The sequence below is a fragment of the Rhipicephalus microplus genome, chromosome 2 (genome assembly GCF_043290135.1).
Source record: "Rhipicephalus microplus isolate Deutch F79 chromosome 2, USDA_Rmic, whole genome shotgun sequence".
In the NCBI taxonomy this organism is placed as follows: Eukaryota; Metazoa; Arthropoda; class Arachnida; order Ixodida; family Ixodidae; genus Rhipicephalus; species Rhipicephalus microplus.
In genome coordinates, this window is record NC_134701.1 from 287,642,819 (window position 1) to 287,662,312 (window position 19,494).

General features: G+C 43.8%; 1 protein-coding gene across 1 annotated transcript; it reads left to right on the forward strand.

Moving 5' to 3' along the window:
• The first annotated feature begins 1,921 nt into the window (after positions 1–1,921).
• LOC119162366 (cholecystokinin receptor type A-like) lies at positions 1,922–19,468 on the forward strand. The gene is made up of 6 exons (XM_075886038.1): positions 1,922–1,936; positions 3,235–3,511; positions 6,372–6,572; positions 16,153–16,357; positions 17,768–17,786; positions 18,850–19,468. Exons 1-6 carry the CDS (start codon positions 1,922–1,924, stop codon positions 19,198–19,200), a joined length of 1,068 nt encoding a protein of 355 aa, XP_075742153.1. The 3' UTR covers positions 19,201–19,468.
• Positions 19,469–19,494: the final 26 nt, after the last annotated feature.

Sequence of the window (19,494 nt, forward strand, 5' to 3'; positions counted from 1 at the left end):
AGAAGCTTTCGTCCTGCAGTGTACTAAAACAGGACAAGAACGATGCTGAGTCTTGAAATGTTGAGATTGCTCGGTGGAAGCTTTTTAAAATTTCAAAACAAGTGGAGAAAAATTGGTCGTGCAGGCGTAGACTTTTTATGCATTAGTCAAAAATAACGTCATTACGGATAGAAATTGATTATAGTATTCTATATTTTGCCTCTCGTTTCAGAACTCGTGCTTCACCACAATGTGAAAAATTAGGCATCAGCGTTACTTTTACTCTATATTTAAGCAACAAGATGAAGTAAAGCGCTGTACTGCACAGAGCAATGGAAGCAATGGAATCGCACAATTATTCCTTCAGGAATAACTTTTCAAGCAACGAGGAGGTATGTATCCACTTCTTTTTAACGCAAAAACACTCGATCAATAAGATGTCATCAACTGTAATGCAATTCAGAGCATAACTGTGTATATGTAAATAGTGCATGTTGATAGATATCTTGCACGTTGTGTTATACAAACATAAAACAAGAGGGCTTGAGTGTAGACAACTTACCACTTAGGTATGCATTGAATAGGTGTCACGCCTCTGATTATTCTCGTTTTTCAATAATTATTGGAAGAAAAAAATATTTTGACTCTGCTTAACTTTTTTGTTTCAATAGAAATCTAAGATGTTTTTAAATCTCTTTTTTAACGCCGCGTTCTTGCATACTGAATAATTTGGCGTATTGATTTATTTATGGGTTAATACACTACTTTTGTGTGAACCTCTCTTACACGCACACTTAAGAAAACAAAAATGCACATCGCGGCATAGTTTTTACGTAGGCCCATGTGCTCAGAATTGGGTGCACGTTAAAGAACGCCAGGTGGTCGAAATTTCCGGAGCCCTCCGCTACGGCGTCTCTCATAATCATATGGTGGTTTTGGGACGCTAAAACCCACATATCGTCATCATCAGCATAGTTTTTACGCAGCCGATACACAATCTTCGACAACTCGAAGACCCCTTGCTAGCTTGTTCATAGCTTGCATACTTTGCGTTCAAGTTGTTCAGTTGACCACTATGAAAGGTGAAATTTATTGGTAATTTACGGTGCATATGTGCTTACCGTCACGGCCCTTTTCCTGACACACAGATACGTAGTGATACGAATTGAGGATTTCATTTCAATCAACAACTTTGCACATGCGCACTACAACGCTGACAATTTTGCTGTCTGTGTGCCTGCTATGTCGAAATTAACACTTGACTAAGCATTTACCCATTACCCTTAGAAATAATGCGAAGAATTTATATATTTTGCGCCTATATGAACCAATGTCTGATAATCGAGCCTATTTTGTTTTGTTTTAAGTTGTCGCGCTGGTCGTATTCGTTCACCTTGAAAGATCAGAAGGTCATGTTTTTCCACTTCCGTCATCTTCCGATAAGAGCAGCTGGAGGGGTTAGTTGGTTGTGCATCTATCTTCATAAGTAATGGCACTTTGAACGTATAGCAAGACGTAATAGAGACACCACAAAGCGCAGTGTGTCTGTGGTGTCTAGTCCGTTCTAGTACGTTCAGAAGGTGATTACCCAACATATCATTTTCCCTCGCGGTGATACCGCCGCAATGAAAAAGTCAACCCATCAAATTTACCTTTATAGAAAAAGACATAAGCAAGGATTGTAGACAGTAAACTTGTCGCAAAATAAACGTATGTTTCACTTATCGTCAGTCCTGCTTCAGAGCATTACTGATGTCTATAGCGGAGAGACATCGGCAAGTGCTAACAGTTCTGAACGTGGAGAGTTACAGACCCTTATTAGTCTTGTGTGCAATGGAACTTATAGAACTATACGTCTTAAGTGTTCCTCCCAGATTTAGAACCTCTTATAATTCGGAAAGAGTAGTGTTATTTGCGGAAATTAAATGATTATCCATTGATCATGTATCAGCAGGCAGTAAACGTATATTGCTCGATTAGCCCCAGCTAAATAAGGCTGCAGGCAGTACACTTATATCCTTCGATTAGCTTCAGCTGAATAAGGCTGCTGGCCGTGTACGTATATCGCTCGATTACCTTTAGCTAAAAAAAAGCTGCAGGCAATACACATGTATTGTTTTGAATGGATGTTAAACTATAGAGCAGTGCTTGTAAGCTGTAGTTGTAACTGACACAAAATACTCCGACTTTTTATAAAGGACAAGCATATTGGGCAGATAATTTGTTACCCCTCGGGTAGGTGGAACACGCAACATGCTTCGTTATAAATAATGCGTCAAGAAACATTCCCCCCTTGCAAAATCAGGACTTTTAAAGGCATATGACGCTTATCAAACGCAGTGTTGCATCGCATACAAGTTAAACGCAAGGACGCTTTGGAAGAGAGGGCGAGGCAGCCCGATGATTGGAATGTTAAGGAGCGTAGGAAATAGCACCGATCCCTGCGGTGTCTCTTTGCTGCCTATGTTTGTGTTTGATCGGACAAAATTTTTATCCATATGTTCACCGTTCTGTCAGTGACGAAGGTTTTGATTTGATTGTATAGCTTGCTTCCTTCATGTAGTTGTGTAAATGTAGGAGAAAGCATAAAAAATGCAAAGGCCTCCCAAGGTGTCTCATGAATTCGCTTAATTAAGACAGCTCGAAGGTGAAAGCCATGCAGTTTGGCTATTTCAGTGTGGTCTTCATATCGATACCCAATGTTCGCCTGTTAACTGACACTAATGGTAGGCTTTCGCCCAAATCACATGATGTGACAAGAGGCTCTCAAGTAAATGGTGACACACACGAAATACAGTTACATTATCACACGACGACAAACAAAACACTCAACAGAACACCTTGGCAAGTTACAAATGTATACGCTGCAATGGTAAAACAAAAATAACAGCAAAAGTGTTAATAGAGGTAAAAAATGCCATGACCTTCAAGAATGATCTATAATGCCTTTGAATCGCAATTTCGCAAGGCTAGTATGACGGGAAATTCATCAGATCTTATTATCAGTGATGTAATGTTAATTGAGTTAATATAATTTCAGGTCGGAAGTTTCTGCATAGCCAATTCTGTGTGAAGAATGTTTGCGTTGGCAGCGCGTAGTCTGAACCAATGAATAAAGCTTTCCATTTCATCTAATTTTTATCTGCAGTAGCTGGCATAGGATAAATCTTTTGCTGTGCCTTTCAAGTGCTTTGATCTCTCTTTTACCTCAACGGTTTTCGCACATGAGCAAAGAGAAATCGTGGTGTTTCGCAGCAGCCGGCGGCCGCCCCCTGGTGGCACACGGAGGAGGCGGTGCTGGTTGCTCCCTATGCCATCATACTGCTCCTTGCCGTACTGGGCAACGGCCTGGTGATTCTGACACTGGCTGTCAATCAGCGCATGCGCACTGTGACCAACTTGTTTCTTCTCAACCTTGCCGTGAGCGACCTGCTCCTCGGCGTGTTCTGCATGCCCTTCACTCTCGCTGGAGTCCTTCTGCGCGAGTTCGTCTTTGGACAGCTCTTGTGCAACCTCATACCTTATCTGCAGGGTAAGTGTGAAACTCATGCGTTTCCAATTATAACAGTCAAACTAAATGAACATTAGAAAGATGTTGGCGTCATGGTCAAGATAATCGGTAATGAGAAATAGAATACAAAAAATTGAAACATTAAAGTTTACCTTCATTAGTGAACCCAAAGCCATAGCAAGGCATATGACCATCTCGATTCTCAATCATTGCTTAGCATAGTTTGACTACTTGATTCACAGACAATTTTACATCTATGTACTGAAAGGAATAGGAAAATTTTATATAAAAAAAACAATGTGTTAACACACACAACTTCACTCACAGGGGTACGTAGTTTTAATGTGTACATTTTGTTGTATTAAGTAGTTATTAACACTGGTAAAACCAGTGGCAAACAAGAAAGATGGCACGATATAGCTAGTCGTTTGAAGAACTTTCCCAAGTGCAAAGCAACAAGAACGGAAAATTGTCTTCGGTTATCTGTGTAGTGCGGTCATTTTCATTTCCTTATGAGCCATGTTGTTTTATTCTGTCTAAGAATGAACAAACTAACCCAGTTATAAAAAGAAGTAATATCATGATACAAATACTTTAAGCCAAATTTAACTCATTCCAAACACTATATCTATAGCATCGTAATTCTGGGGGCCTTTGCTCTACGTGATATTCTTGCTCACCCTCTTTTTTTTTATAAGCCTATGTTTCACTGTAATTCGCTTCGCGCCGTTGCAATACTGATAGGCAAGCCATATATTAACACTTTTTTGAGCATGTATCATCCTTGCTTAGGTTTGGCTTTTTCAACATATGGGTCTATATACCAAACATTGCGACTACTCTACACGCACAAATACTTAGCCACTTTGTGATGTTTTTTTTATTTTCATGCGTTATGGTTATTCGTAAGGATTTAATACGAATATTGAAATACGACATACGCTTTAATGGGGAAATTTTTGTATTCGAGCATAGCTGCGCAAGCCAGAGGCAGAACAACCAACGAACATAATGATTATATTTACGATAAAAGGCATGCGTACATCAAGACAACGACCTACAGAGTCAGCGCTCACAATGTGCTTTTTTTTTGGAACTACAGCAGTTCACAGAAAAATCAGACCATAATTGAAGCTTAGAGCGCGCTTGTTGTATTTGAATACTGCCTCGCTGCCAGATATGAAATTTTATTTAAAGATCTTAAAATGCAGGTATCCCTTCCTTAATATGACTTGATGGTACCATAAACGCTCTTTCATATGAACACGATCACACGGGAATTATATTTGGGTTGCTATAGGTCATTCTTCACTCTAGAAAGTAAGAAAACGAGATATTGTGAATGAAAAAAAATGTAAAAACTGATCGCCATAACTATCCTCGACAGTTGCAGTACAATTTCTTAGTCTAGCAGCCCGCGTAACCACTGTTGTTAAAAGTAGCGTTTATCAATTGCGTGTTTCGATTTGGTTCTTTCCGAGTAAAAATATATAAATGGACGTTTATGTGCTGATAGTCTTCCTCTTAATCATTCAGCGAGTTTTAAAGTTTTGTATATGGGGCCCCAAAGCGGCTTAGATATGCAAGTCAATCCATTGATTTGTGTTTTCCCTGGGGACGGCTGGAAGTGCAAAGGAATGGAAGGGCGTACGTACTCAAACCACTTGGGATCTTCGTACTGCACTCGCGGACAACTTTTCTTGGCAATGCAGTGAAGGCTACGAAGCCAAAAAGCGTGCATCTTACCGCTAATTAATGTAATCCTACGTTTGCGTCCTTACTTTCAATGTGAGTTAGGAAAAATACTGCCTTTATTTTAGGAACGAGGCTCTTGTCACGCGTCAGGTGTAACCAGCAGTATCTCCCGAACAGTATAATATATGGTGCTGTTTCATAGAAGTATACAAAAACTGCAGTTAAATGAGGATATTCTAAATGACGCTGTACCGCTACTCTCCAATCGGCTGCTGCACAGGCTGTGCTTTGTGCGCGGGGAACGAGTGCCCCTCTCATTCTCCTGGATCGTCACCATACGTGTCGGATCGTTGGTGGAGCATGGACGAAGCGGAGGGAGTGGTGGGCGCGGAGGGCCACAGCGGCTGGTGTCCGTTGACAGACAGACAGACAGACAGACAGACAGACAGACAGACAGACAGACAGACAGACAGACAGACAGACAGACAGACAGACAGACAGACAGACAGACAGACAGACAGACAGACAGACAGACAGACAGACAGACAGACAGACAGACAGACAGACAGACAGACAAATGGGCGGGCGGGCGGGCGGGCGGGCGGGCGGGCGGGCGGGCGGGCAGGCTGGCAGGAAGGCAGGTGGGCGGGCGGGCGGGCGGGCGGGCAGGCAGGCAGGTAGATTTGAACGTGTGAGAAAGTTGCCTCTTTTATGTGTACTTGGAATGCCAAGCCGCGCCTGCATTGATATGAAACGCTCATAGCAGACAGCCATCACTTTCCACAGCAGTATGGCACGCATGACATACTGGACTACTTTGCGTAGTGCTGCATGTGTAGAGGCTTCCGCCCCTGCAGTTTTCCCTTCACAAGATCTCACTGTTGGGTGATTTGGTGCTTTGACATAGAAACCATCATGAGAGCGCAACTAAACACAACACAGAAGAACAAACAGATGAGGACAGGTGCCTGTCCTCGTGTGTTTCTCCTTGTGTGTTGTGTTTAGTTGCGCTCTCACGATGGTTTCTTTCCGTTCATTGCCAAGAAACGTTGTCCGCGAATATAAAACCCTCTATTTAGACTTACTTATCGATCATTGGTTGTATACGCATCGCAGTGGCCTCAGGAGTGCTACTGATTCATTTTTTTTGCGCTTTGTAGCGACCAGTGCACTTATAAATACGCAGCAGTGTCGGTGTGCGTTTCTGATTGGACCCTGGTGGCCATGTCAGTGGAACGCTACTACGCCATCTGTGAGCCACTGCGCTCACGATCGTGGCAAACACCTCGGCATGCGCAACGCACCGTCGCAACAGTATGGACCGTCTCGTTCCTCCTTATGCTGCCAATCGCACTGCTCAGTGAACTGAGGCCCATCAGGGACTCTCGTAAGTATATATATACATTCCCAAAGAAATTTCATTAAAAAATTTGGCAGATCCCACCTACCCTGGGAATCGATGTTATGCGAAGCATGGGCATGGATTGTGACTGTGTTGTAACTTTTTATTGGGTGAAATGTTACGAAATGGCGCTCAAGATATGTACAAATGCAAGCACAGACATAAGTTAAACAACCGCATATGTTTTATATAACTAGTTGTTTACAGTTGCGCAACGATGACAACAGCAACATGGACATTAGGAACACAAGAAAAGGTGGGCTGATATAAAACACTGATGCTCGCGAGGATGGTTGACCTGGACAATGCCACATGAATGAACTTCAGCTAATGACACCTAACCACAATACACGTTAACTTTGCAGGACGGCTGTATCATGAGAGTACATATGTAATGTTTATAAAGTTGGAAAGCGAGCACTGCAACCAAAATTGATGTTTCATGAACATTAGGCTCTATATGAACATAGTTCCTAGCCCTGGAGTGGCTCTGTGGTAGAATACTTGGTTGCCTCTCAGAATGCTGGGGCTTGATTCCAGCTGAGAGCCTGACAATTGTTCTTTGCATTCATAGGGTCAACGCTGGCGACGTCAGCCTTTTTTTTAAAACTCTCCGTTAAAATTTCACGGCGCGTTTTCTCCGTTCCTGGGTAAATATAAAGTGTCAATCACTTGTGGAACATCACCGAATACCATCAAGAGACGCCCATGGGGATATGTGTCTCTGTCTGGCGGAAGGTGTTTTACGACGTGCGCGATGGGATTGTGAAATTATTCATGTCAGGACCAGTGAGTCGTATTCATCAAAACATCGTGCCCTCCCATACTACTTTTGGTTTACCTAAGTTAAGGAGTTAGGTGATCTATCTATCTATCTATCTATCTATCTATCTATCTATCTATCTATCTATCTATCTATCTATCTATCTATCTATCTATCTATCTATCTATCTATCTATCTATCTATCTATCTATCTATCTATCTATCTATCTATCTATCTATCTATCTATCTATCTATCTATCTATCTATCTATCTATCTATCTATCTATCTATCTATCTATCTATCTATCTATCTATCTATCTATCTATCTATCTATCTATCTATCTATCTATCTATCTATCTGTCTATCTATCTATCTATCTATCTATCTATCTATCTATCTATCTATCTATCTATCTATCTATCTATCTATCTATCTATCTATCTATCTATCTATCTATCTATCTATCTATCTATCTATCTATCTATCTATCTATCTATCTATCTATCTATCTATCTATCTATCTCCGCCTACGTCTGGAGGCTGTCGTGGTCACTCCCTTAACTTGGCGGGAACCAAAATTAGCATGGGATGGTAGGATGGTTTGACAAATATGACGCGCTGATCAAGACATGAATAATGTGACAATCCCTCCGGCTTGCTCCTGAGGTCCCTCCGGCTTGCAACCGGAGGGACCTCAGGAGGTTAAAAATAACCACGGTAGATATAACAACAACATTCAAGAGCTCGAGCGGCTTAAAGGTGAAAACAGACGAATGAACGAAATGATAGAACAGATGCAAGCTCAAATAGAACTCCTCACTATGAAACGCGAATGCAGCAAATCTAGAAGCCCTAATATAACTAATACTGTAATGCAGGAAGAAGCACCCATAGCCGACGATCGCATGGAGATAACTACCCATCCGTTAAAACGAAAGGCCAAAACGCAGAAAACTACAGATCCCCCACGCACTAAACAAGAAAGCATCTCACAACAAACAAGGTTAGGTAACATTGAGAAAAAAGTAGACCAGCTACTAACGTCGTTCAAATCGAACCAGGAAACCACCACTAAGACGTCTGTTGATCTGATGGCACTAGCAGCCAGGGTAGAAACGCTGGAACGAGGACGCAATGCACAAACATTCGCAGACCTTCAGGGCACAGTCGCGAACGTTCACCAACAACTGAAGGCTCCATATCCCCTGTAGAAAACTCCCACAAAGCCACCAACCCCTCTCATCCGCCCACCTATTTTCACGCCTCCCACACAAATAACGAACGGCGATGGTGAGGCGTGGTAAAAGACAACTCCGCATATGGGAGTGGAACTGTAGAGAATTCAGGGCTAAGAAATTTGTCATCTAGCAGTACATCCGACAAGGTAAAAAGCCAGATGTTATTTTACTTAAAGAAACGCATGGCCTCGCCAAACTACCAGGATGCCAGTCAGTAAGTCCCGAGCGTGAAGAAGGAAATAAAGCTCTCACTACACTAGTACGAAGAGAGATTACGGTCAGAACCCATAATATGGAATGTGGATACAACCATATAATGACAGAACTTCTATCTAGGAAAACAAAAGGGAGCAGCACTTTATTTTCAAACGATGTAGCAGTCCATCAAATCACAGACAGCAATTTCACTCTCTATTTAGACAGGCCGTGATATTAGCTGGCAGCGCCCCGCTAATCATAGCAGGAGACTTCAACGCCTTACACGAGGCATGGGGGTATGGTTTCACAACCCCCAAAGAAGAACGGTTATGACAGAGCATACAAGACGAACAGCTTACTCTGATAACAGACCCACTTGCACACACACGCATAGGTACAAGCACCCAGCGAGACACAACACCGTATCTTACAATAGCCAAGAATAACCCGGGGACTACATGGCACAACACATTCGATGATTTAGGCAGTGACCATCGCATACTCGTAACACACGTACGATTCACCGATAGCGACAGGATTACGACCACGTGTAACACGAGACGTCTAGTTGACTGGGCTAAATTTCGGGAGATCAGAAAAACGATTACCGAACATCCGGACGATATCCAGCAATGGTGCGAGAGCGTAATAGACACCGTCAGGAAAGCCACACAGGAAGTAGAAACAGATATCCCAGTTGAGCGCATCGATAATAGATTAATCCACCTGTGGTGAACTAAAGAAGCGTTACAACATAAATGGCGGAGGCAAAGACACAACTGAACAATCCGGAAAAAGATAGCACAGCTCAACAAAGACATTGAAAGTCACTGCAAGCAGCTGTGTGAGCAACAATGGGCGGCGATATTTAAGGACATGGGCACCCATATTGATTTGATTGATTGATTTGTGGGGTTTAACGTCCCAAAACCACTATATGATTATGAGAGACGCCGTAGTGGAGGGCTCCGGAAATTTAGACCACCTGGGGATATTGGAACATCACAAACGTGGAAGTTGCTAAGGTTTCTTTTAGATCCCACCAATACCAAAACTGAACAGAGACACACTAACCGTCGTCTCACGCGAATACGAAGGAAACGAGGAAAAGCTAATGACAGATCTACAAAACATCTACATGCCCAAATCGCCGCCACTACAACATAAAAACTATACAGGCGAAGCAAACCCCAACATGGAGAAAAACTTTGAGGTAGCGGAGATTAGAGCGGTGCTCCACAAATATATGTAAAATCAGCACCGGGACCCGATGGAGTGAGTCACCAACCGAGCATTACGTAACCTGGACAATGAATCCGTAGAATTTTTGACTAGTTATATAAACAAATGTTGGACAGAAGGGGCAATACCCGACGCGTGGAAAGAGGCTAGAAGAATCCTTATACCAAAACCTGGAAAGCCAATCAACAAAGTGAATCTCCGACCCATCTCATTAACGTCATGCGTAGCAAAAGTAATGGAACATGCATCTTTAAATAAAGCCAACAACTATCTTGAGGATGGTGAATACTACCCATACACAATGATAGGCTTCCGTCATCACCTAACCACCCAAAACGCCATGCTACAGATTAAACAGCGAATCATAGACTACCCCGCAAGATCCACACGAGTCATACTCAGTCTGGATCTCAAGAAAGCATTTGACAATGCAGCTCATGAAACAATTCTTAGCCGCATATTGAGCGTAAACATGGGTGATCGAGCCTATGATTGCGTCAGAAACTTCTTAGCCAACAGAAAAACAAGGCTCAGCTTAGGAGACTTTACATCTGATCTCCAAGAATCGGGCTGCGAAGGCACTCCACAGGGCTCCGTAATATCGCCAATGCTCTTTAATCTAATCGTGATTAGACTACCGAAAGAGTTAAATAAAATCCCGGGAATATATCACTTTATCTACGCGGATGTCATCGCAAAATGGGTCAGTGACGGCAGCGACGGCTACATAGAACAGACTCCAAGAAGCAATAGGAACAGTTGAGCGGTACTTGGACGGCACAGGACTCACATGCTCCCCGGAGAAATCAGAACTTCTTCTCTACAGGCCAGCAATCAGAGGCAGACCACCCAAGTCAGAGGAAAAGAAGCGGCAATATGAGGAAATTAGGATGCATACACAGGAGGGCACAGCTATAGCAACAGTTCCAAAAATACGGGTACTGGGATTAGTCATCGAGGATAACGGTGCAAACGGCAAGACGCAGACTAAATGCCAAAGTCGCGAATGCGATGAGACTGATTCGCAGGGTCAGGAATAAACACCGAGGTATGAAAGAAGCCCACGTTATTCGTCTAACACCCAGGCTTTTTTCATAAGCCACATAACGTATGTAGCAGCATACCACAACTGGCAAAAAGCTGAAACTAACAAAATAAATGCACTCATCCGGAAGGTCTACAAACAAGCGATAGGAATATCTGAGCATGTTAGCAGAGACCTTTTTCTTCAGCTTGGACTACGCAATACGCTTGAACAGATTATAGAAGCTCAGCGCAGATCCCAGATTGAAAGGCTCACTAAAACTAAAACGGGAAGAAATATAATGAGCAGATTAGGAGTTATGTACCATGCACAACATGGTGTCGAACATGACATCCCCAATACAATCCGAGCTAAGATCGTCTCAAACCCGATACGAAATCCCCATTATCATCATGGACCGCAGAAAACACCAAGCAAAAGCACTGCTCAAAGCACACGGTACGACAGTTCATCTCTTTTTGTAGATGCTAGCCCATACCCTGAACGAAAAGCTGACACTGCTGTCGTGATTGACACGTCCGGCATTTGTATTAATGTGTGCTCTGTCATAACAAACAATATAGAGGCGGCTGAGGAGGTAGCCATAGCCATAGATATCACCTCTAACAAACACTCATTCATACTGAGCGATTCGCAAGTAGCACTCAGAAGTTTTACGCAAGGAGGGATTTCACAGCAAGCCCTCAGAATCCTCGTTAATAATAACTACACAAAGCAGATGAACCCAAATACCTCGTATGGTTTCCGGCGCTCACAGAGACTGGTATACACCCAATCCGAACGAGCTGGCTCATGAGTTGTCGCGAGAATTAACCCGCCACGCAACCCGACCACACCACTCGGTGATCATCCTTGGCGCCGCCGACGTACCACACAAAGACCGATTTACAAGCTACACAGTATACATGCAACACTACAGAGATGCAAGGCGCGTCTTTCCCGCACCTCACCCAAGTTTAAACAGGCAAGAAGCATCGGAATACCGACAGCTACAGACGAACTGCTACCCGAACCCTGTGTGCCTCCGCGGGAGCTACCCACACGTACACCCAGACAATAAAATGTAAGCTATGTGTAACAGAGAAGGCTTCTTACAAACATGTAATATTGGAATGCCCCAACTTATCAACAAGTTCTCCTGAGGTCCTGCGGGAGCAGTGGCGGCTTGTGCTGCTCAGCTCGGAGGTTTAAGACCACAAATGGGCTATCGAGCAGACCGGGAGGCTGTACAGAGACAAGGTCTCTCGGTACCTCCTTGTGTGGTCTATCCCGAACCACAAACATGCCGGATACGAAAATAAAGTTTATTCATCATCATCATCATCGTGTAGTCCGCACTTATAGCGATAGCTCATTTCACGTAGGATATAAAAGTACTATGATATTCCTGCTTGAGAAGTCGTTCAAGCAATCACTGATCGCTACTTAGGTACATCTGGTCTCTGTTTATTTTATACATCATCATCATCCATCATCATCATAATCATCATCATCATCCATCAGCCTGACGACGTCCACTAGAGGACAGAGGCCTCTCCCTTATTCAGACTGTCAACTCGGTTCTGCGCTCGCTGCTGCCACTTTATAGCCGCAAACTTCCAAATCTCATCTATCCACCAAATTTTTCTTTCTCCCCCTCACCCGCTTGCCTTCTCTGGGAATTCAGTCTGATCTTTCATGACCAGTGGTTATCTTGACTTAGCGCTACGTGCCCGGCCAGAGTTCAATTATTCTTCTTGATTTTAACTATGATGCCGAGATGGCGTAGTGGTAAGGGTATCAGCCTCGCGTGAAAGAGGTCCGTGGTTCGAATGCCGGTGCTGCGCAATTACCTATTGTTTTCTAGAAAGTATCCGCGTGATGATGGATTTGCATTAAGGGGCCCGGGGTGCGCACTCACCAGAGAAGGATCGGCAACTCTGGTGCAGTATCTGGCCACAACCTGTCACATGGATACGCCAGATATCGTGTACATATTTGTGAAACACTGTCATTTCTACTGAAGCAGGGTTTGTTAAAGTAGGCCGTGCAGCTAAATTTGTCTCTGATTTTCTAGCGCAAGGGTTCTCAGTGTCGTAGGCAGAAAGTACTTCAAGGGGGGGGGGGCACAAATTTAACACAATTTATGTCATGTTGAAAAAAAAAACATCCAGCGGGAGGTAGGAGCACGGAATCGGTGTGCAAGTTTCAGGCTACGCCACTGGTTCTCAAACATGTTGATATCAGGCAATTCTATTAGTGCCAAGAAGTCCCTTTCCTACCTCCAGCCTAACGTTTTCATGGGAGCATATGCCATTCAGTGCACTCTACATTCACGTGCAACAAGTCAAGAAGCAAGGGCATATAAACGTAAATGAATTAGATGGCATGCAAGTGCACTCATTTTATTTGCACCAACAAATCGGTGCGTGGCTGCGTAACATTTAGGAAGAGCCGCATGTGAGCTGCGAAATTCATCCGTTAATTGTGCATATTTTGTGTATATACAGAGTAGTGTCGAGAATGCCAGCTCACAAGCAAATGTTGTTAAAAATTGCTACAGCATATTCACTGCCTTATCTTAGAACAGGAGAAATGCGCACGGAGACCCCGAGATCGTAGTGTAGTAGTTCAACCACGCGGCCCGTTTTCGGAGTCGGGCTAGCTACAAGCTCCTGTCGGGATTTATTGATCAATGCTATCTTGTTTCTGTTAGGCACTTAAAGTTTCTTATTGACAATCGGGCGTGAGTAGTTGACGTTACTTTAAATTGATTATGTGGCAAGAGCTCAACATCTAAGGGTTTAATCAGATAATATTCATCAGTGGCGGGCAGAACACCTAGGTTCCACGGAGTCGACTTTGAGAAACAATGTTTTGGCAATTATAATTAAAAGCCAAAGTTATTCATACCACACCCGGATACCAGTCACCAGTAGTCACAAATTGTCCCAAATGGTCACTTTGTCTATATAAGATAGAATAGAATATTCTATCTTATATAGACAACCTAGCGTTCGAACCACGGTAGAGCATTACTTGCTCTAAATCATTTTTTTTATGTAGCAACATCTTTTGCTGAAAAAGCGACCGTTCAATGGACCTATGTGTCGTACATGGGTATATCATTGCATGAACCACAAATATTTCCATTTTATCCAAAACAGCCACGTGCTATCTTTCAACTGGTCACTTTGCGAATTGGGTTCCAATTGAACTGAGGTTGCAAAGCTTTCTGCGCTACCTCACAGAATCACCGTGGTGAATGAGATATAACATCTTCAGTCCTTAGATAGAAATTCCAGCTTAGCTCACACTTATATATTTCGCCCTTGACCATGCAAGAAAGCCGAAAAAATATTTCGAATGAACAACGGTAAACATTGGAGACATTTTATTTAACCTCTTGTAGGTTCACCTACATTTCTCACACGAAAAAAACTGGCTTCGAATAGTAGTGAGTGGAATATAAATGTCACACTTTTTTTCAGCAAGTCGTTAGCTTGATATTGATGAAATTTATTTCGTACCATTCAAAGCCAGTTTACCGGGTGAGAAATGTTGGCGAACCTACAGAAGGTAAATTACTCGTATAAGTGCTTTTAAAAAGTGGTAAAGCACAGTTACACCAGTACAGTTCCACAAGCGATTGAAATAACGGGCATTTTAGGATGAAACAGCTGAAGCAAGTGCAACATTGTATCACTTCTCAAGTTCTGAAGAGAGAAGTTGTGTGCACCTCATTCCAGCAGGAGAACACCACGTGCAGTTGCGTCTCTTGCGAGCCATCACAGCGCGTAGGTCTGCTCCTGTAAAGTTTACTTCTGTGCATGCACTAGCCATTGTTTTTGTTCATTTGGCTGTCCTTGTATTACTGTCAAAATTGTCGTGTACAGGTGTTTCTGAACACGTGTCTATTTCTAGACGTATATGATATGAAGAAAAACATTTTCATGCACCAATATCCGCAATAGCTCCGAGGAATGAAAAGGGCAATGATTTCGTTGAAGATTGTTTGTCTGGGGCATTTATCGGTCAAGTTATTATGCAAATTGAAAAAAAAATATGCGAGCGCAATAAGTAAAGATCCCCTCCATGAAATACATGATAAAAGAGGAAATTAACGAGTATTTGTATTGGTAGGTCATGTCTATGTCAAATAGAGAAAAAAACTCAAACACTGTCATTAAAAAATCAGCGAAATATAACGCCATTGTAACACTACACCCACCTTTTGGAAGCATGGTAAAAGAATTGACATCGAGATTGGGAAAACATAGGTAAGATATTATGACATAACGTCGTGCTATAGTTGCCAGGGGTGATGTCGGAGAAATTTTTTTTTCTGCTGATGAAAGAGCAATACGTAAGTGTCCCACTGTCACACGAACGGTTAATTACTTATTATGTATAATAAAATTTAGTTACTTAAGTCAAGTAGCTGTTAACTACAATGTACAACGCATATTAAGCGTAAACCTTGATTACAGCTTGATTGAAAAGACCTTTCAGTTGTGCTGTCACATATACTGGGTAAAAATAAAGAACGAGAACCTCAAGAATAGTCCAATTACTTGCTGCGACAACGAAAAAGGTGGCGTTAGCTGAAAAACAGCAGTTTCAAACCCACCGTGCAACACAGAAGCCCAAAATGAAGCGTCATCTTGCTGCGCTTAAGCAAACAAAAATTATGTGCCCCAGAAACAGCTGTGCTTGCTCGAACCAACCACCCCAAATATAGGGTTACAGCGACTGAAGAGGTTAAGTGTTGTAAAGAAGGTTTGATCACCAGATGTGTGGTTAACGGAGCCAGGTAGTATCAATCTATCGAAAAAAAAAAGAGCGCAAAAACCGAGATAAAACACCCAGGAAGGTAAGGAGCAGAAGAGCACTTGTTCTTGACCATACTTCCCTCTGTGCTTCATGTCGATTTGCGCGTTTCTTCTTTAACGAAAGGTTGGCGTTCTCTTGCGTTCTCTGTGCGTTTCAACTGTACACTACTTCAACGGCTTCGCTAGGTTGGCGGGAACAAATGCAATCGTCGACGTCTTTTGTCACGTACTCGTTGATGTTTGACGCCTTCTGTGCTCCGTGCAGGCAAGATGAAGTGTCGGGAGGACTGGGGGGACCTTCTTTACGAACGACTGTTCACGCTGTTTCTGGACGTGCTGCTGCTTGTGCTGCCACTCCTCATCATGGTTACCACGTATGCGCACATCGCGGCCACTCTGCGTTCAGCCATGCAACAACAGCAGCAGCAGCAGAGTGAAGAGGCCACAGGCTCACCGAAACAGAATGGTGAGTTCACTTCTTTCAAAACTCAAGTTGACAAGCATGGGCCGCAAGAGGGGCGGGGTGGACAGACTGCTCTATCTTCATGTAATGGGTGCACGCCATCAAGTTTGCCCCTGCTTTAACTCAGATGGACCTGCATGGCTGTTCTCTAGCGTAAACGGTCATGCGGCATCTGGACGGCAGCCTTGAGCCCCCGATGCTGCATTGCTGAAATTAGGTCCTACTAAAGTCAGCCTGCTGTGAGAAGCACGCATTCTGATTTTTGCACAGCGCACTGTTACAAGCTGCCACTCTTGCGTCACTAGCGCGACGTCGACGGTGGCAATGACCGCAGGTTAGTTGGTTCCCTACGCAAGCAGACGCAGTGAAGATAACACAGACGTGTGCGGGGAACAAAACCACAGCTTTAATCTGGTGGTATGTGTGACAAGTAATATAACACAACACTTAAAATTAACTTACGAACAAACATATAAAACCAATGCATGAACTGACAAGCGTAACACATTTAAAATGCACAGACAAAACGCACACACTGAAATCAATGAAACAGTATCTAAGGAAGTGAAAGTTCAGTAGTGTAAACAGGTAGAGGCATACCTTAGATGAACGGCAATAATGAGTCCATGACGATTGTATGCAGGAAGTAGAGGTCTGGCATGACTGCGATGCCAGCGGCGTTGCCAAGCTGCATGTGTCCGGGAGCCAGTGCTTAGAGGTGATATCAGGCAGGTTGAGCTAACTTGAGATTGAAGTGCCGATGTCCACGTTGCAGCTGTTAATTGCGCTCCTAAACTAGACCAATGGCTAATTCTAGGTGTCCAGCCGTTACAAAGCCGCACTAAAAAAAATCTACGGAGTGAATGATGACGAGCATATCTACGGAGTGATTGATGACGAGTGGGGCTAAGCGCTGAATGTTTCATCGCTAAACCGTGAACCATCCGCGAATATCACCCACTACATCATCAAAGACCTGACAAACACTGTATATATTTATACAAGAAGTTTTATTATTCGTAAGTGGTAGCTATACGTCGCTTCCGTTCCTTAATTATAATGGCTTTATGGTCGGTGAAGTGGTGAATCAGTGATAGGCCGTAGTGGGACGTTTTCAAGGATGAAGTAGTGGGCAGTTGTCTAAGCTGGAACTATAGGCGGTCACGTACATCCATACAAGGGATGAACAGACTCGTGCCTTTAGAAGCTTCGCCCCTAAAACTTCTAGAAGGGATACTCGTTGATCTACCTCAATATCATGTTGTGCAGGCAACTGTGTTTAAATCCTTTGATTAAGTCTCCCTTTATGTCTCCTTGTTCTCTTTTTGGGGAAAAGGGGATCATCGTCATGGGTCCGATCATGCGCGGGTCATCGTAACACAAATCACAACATATCCACGGAGCAAATGATGATGAGTGGGGCGAAGCATTTGTCCGTCCGTCCGTCCGTCCGTCTGTCCGTCCGTCCGTCCGTCCGTCCGTCTGTCCGTCCGTCTGTCCGTCCGTCCGTCTGTCTGTCTGTCTGTCCGTCCGTCCGTCCATCCGTCCGTCCGTCAGTCCATCCACCCATCCGTCCATCCATCCGTCCGTCCGTCCATCTAGTAAACACTCCAAGTACCACCATCTCGCCTCTTTTCATTACATTTTCATTATATACAAGTACCGCTGTCCAGCGGACATTCTAAGGACTAAACGAGAGGTGGCTACTTCTAGATACTATAAACATGGGATGCACAGCCAACGGCGTAAGGAGTTTTGTCCCTAAAACTCAGCTTTTATATTTATTGAACACACCCCTTTGTCATTTGGGAACTGTTCCCGAGTGTGACAGTCTGTTGACGCGATAACGTACAGCTTGCCTGCGTGTTAACTATTACGCCCAAGTGGTCTGTTGCCTCGGCGGCTTTCAAGAAATCTGTTGTCACGAACGGTACAAATCTAAAGAGAAGGTGAGAGAAAACTTAAAGCAAAATTAAATTAGGAAAAGCCCGACGTTTCAAAGCCGGCCGGGTTTTTACTAATTTATTTTTTTTTGGAGTTCCTTCAAAACGTCAGGCTTTTCCTAATATAATTTTGGTTGGAGTTTTCTCATTCCTTCAGCTTCTATCCCGACCAGGCAAACTACTGGCAAATGTTCACCACCAAACAGAAAGGGTCAAACGTAACTGGCGAACGTTTGAAGACAGAAGTCCCCGTCAGCTTCTCCTAGCTCTAAGCAACTCTTTTCATGTTCGGACACCCTCGTGGGCCGGAGGGGAAGCGCGGCGCCTGTTAATCGGCCTGACGCCTTGTTGATAAATTCCAATTCAAACGCTATTTTCCTTGCGTCAACACAAAGTTGCGCTCAGAATCCTCTTATTAGGATGTAGCCTAAGCACCGGTTATTTTTCCCTCTTCCTTCCTTGCGCAGGCTCCCCGTTAGCAGCCGTACATCCGGCTGAGCGCGAGACGAGCTCGCCGCTGCAAATGCGTCGGGTCGCCACCGTGCGATGGCACCAGCGGGACTCCGACCGGTCGCTGGCCACCAAGCAGCGCATCATACGCATGCTGTTCGTGGTGGTGGTCGAGTTCTTCGTTTGCTGGACGCCACTGTACGTGCTCAACACGGTGTCGCTCTTCCGACCGGAAGCTGTGTACTACGGCCTCGGCTATCGGGGCATCTGCTTCCTGCAGCTGCTGGCGTACGCCTCGTCTTGCTGCAATCCCATCACGTACTGTTTCATGAACAGAACATTCAGAGTCAGTTTCCTCTCGCTGTGCCACCGAAGAAAGCCCAAGCAAGGCCCAGGTAGTGTGCGAAGCCTGACTAAAAAAGACGGTGTTTACTTCCTTGATCGGGAAAAGAATTAGCTGTTCATATTATTGGTATTCTTTTCTTTGAAAAAAAAAATGACAGTGACTCTATTAGGGCAAGTAAAATCGTTGCGATTCTAATGGCAATGAGCAGCGATTACAGGTGTGGGGCTTAAAAAATTGGGCGCTTCGCACAGGTAGCTGAAGTTGCGGCGACTGCTTTCGGTATTTCTATGCCCAATGAAGGGGAGCGCTATCCGAGCGATTGCAAAATTTAAGAGCTTCTCGGCCTGGCCTATGCCATTATTCCATTTACTTCACCTGAATGAAGCGTGTCCATTGTCCAAATAA

What these genes read in the sequence shown, in the direction of transcription:
- LOC119162366 (XM_075886038.1), top strand. An exon ending in CCTCATACCTTATCTGCAGG is followed by an intron (nt 3,512 to 6,371) that starts GTAAGTGTGAAA and finishes ATAAATACGCAG; the next exon opens with CAGTGTCGGTGTGCGTTTCT. An exon ending in GAGGCCCATCAGGGACTCTC is followed by an intron (nt 6,573 to 16,152) that starts GTAAGTATATAT and finishes TGCTCCGTGCAG; the next exon opens with GCAAGATGAAGTGTCGGGAG.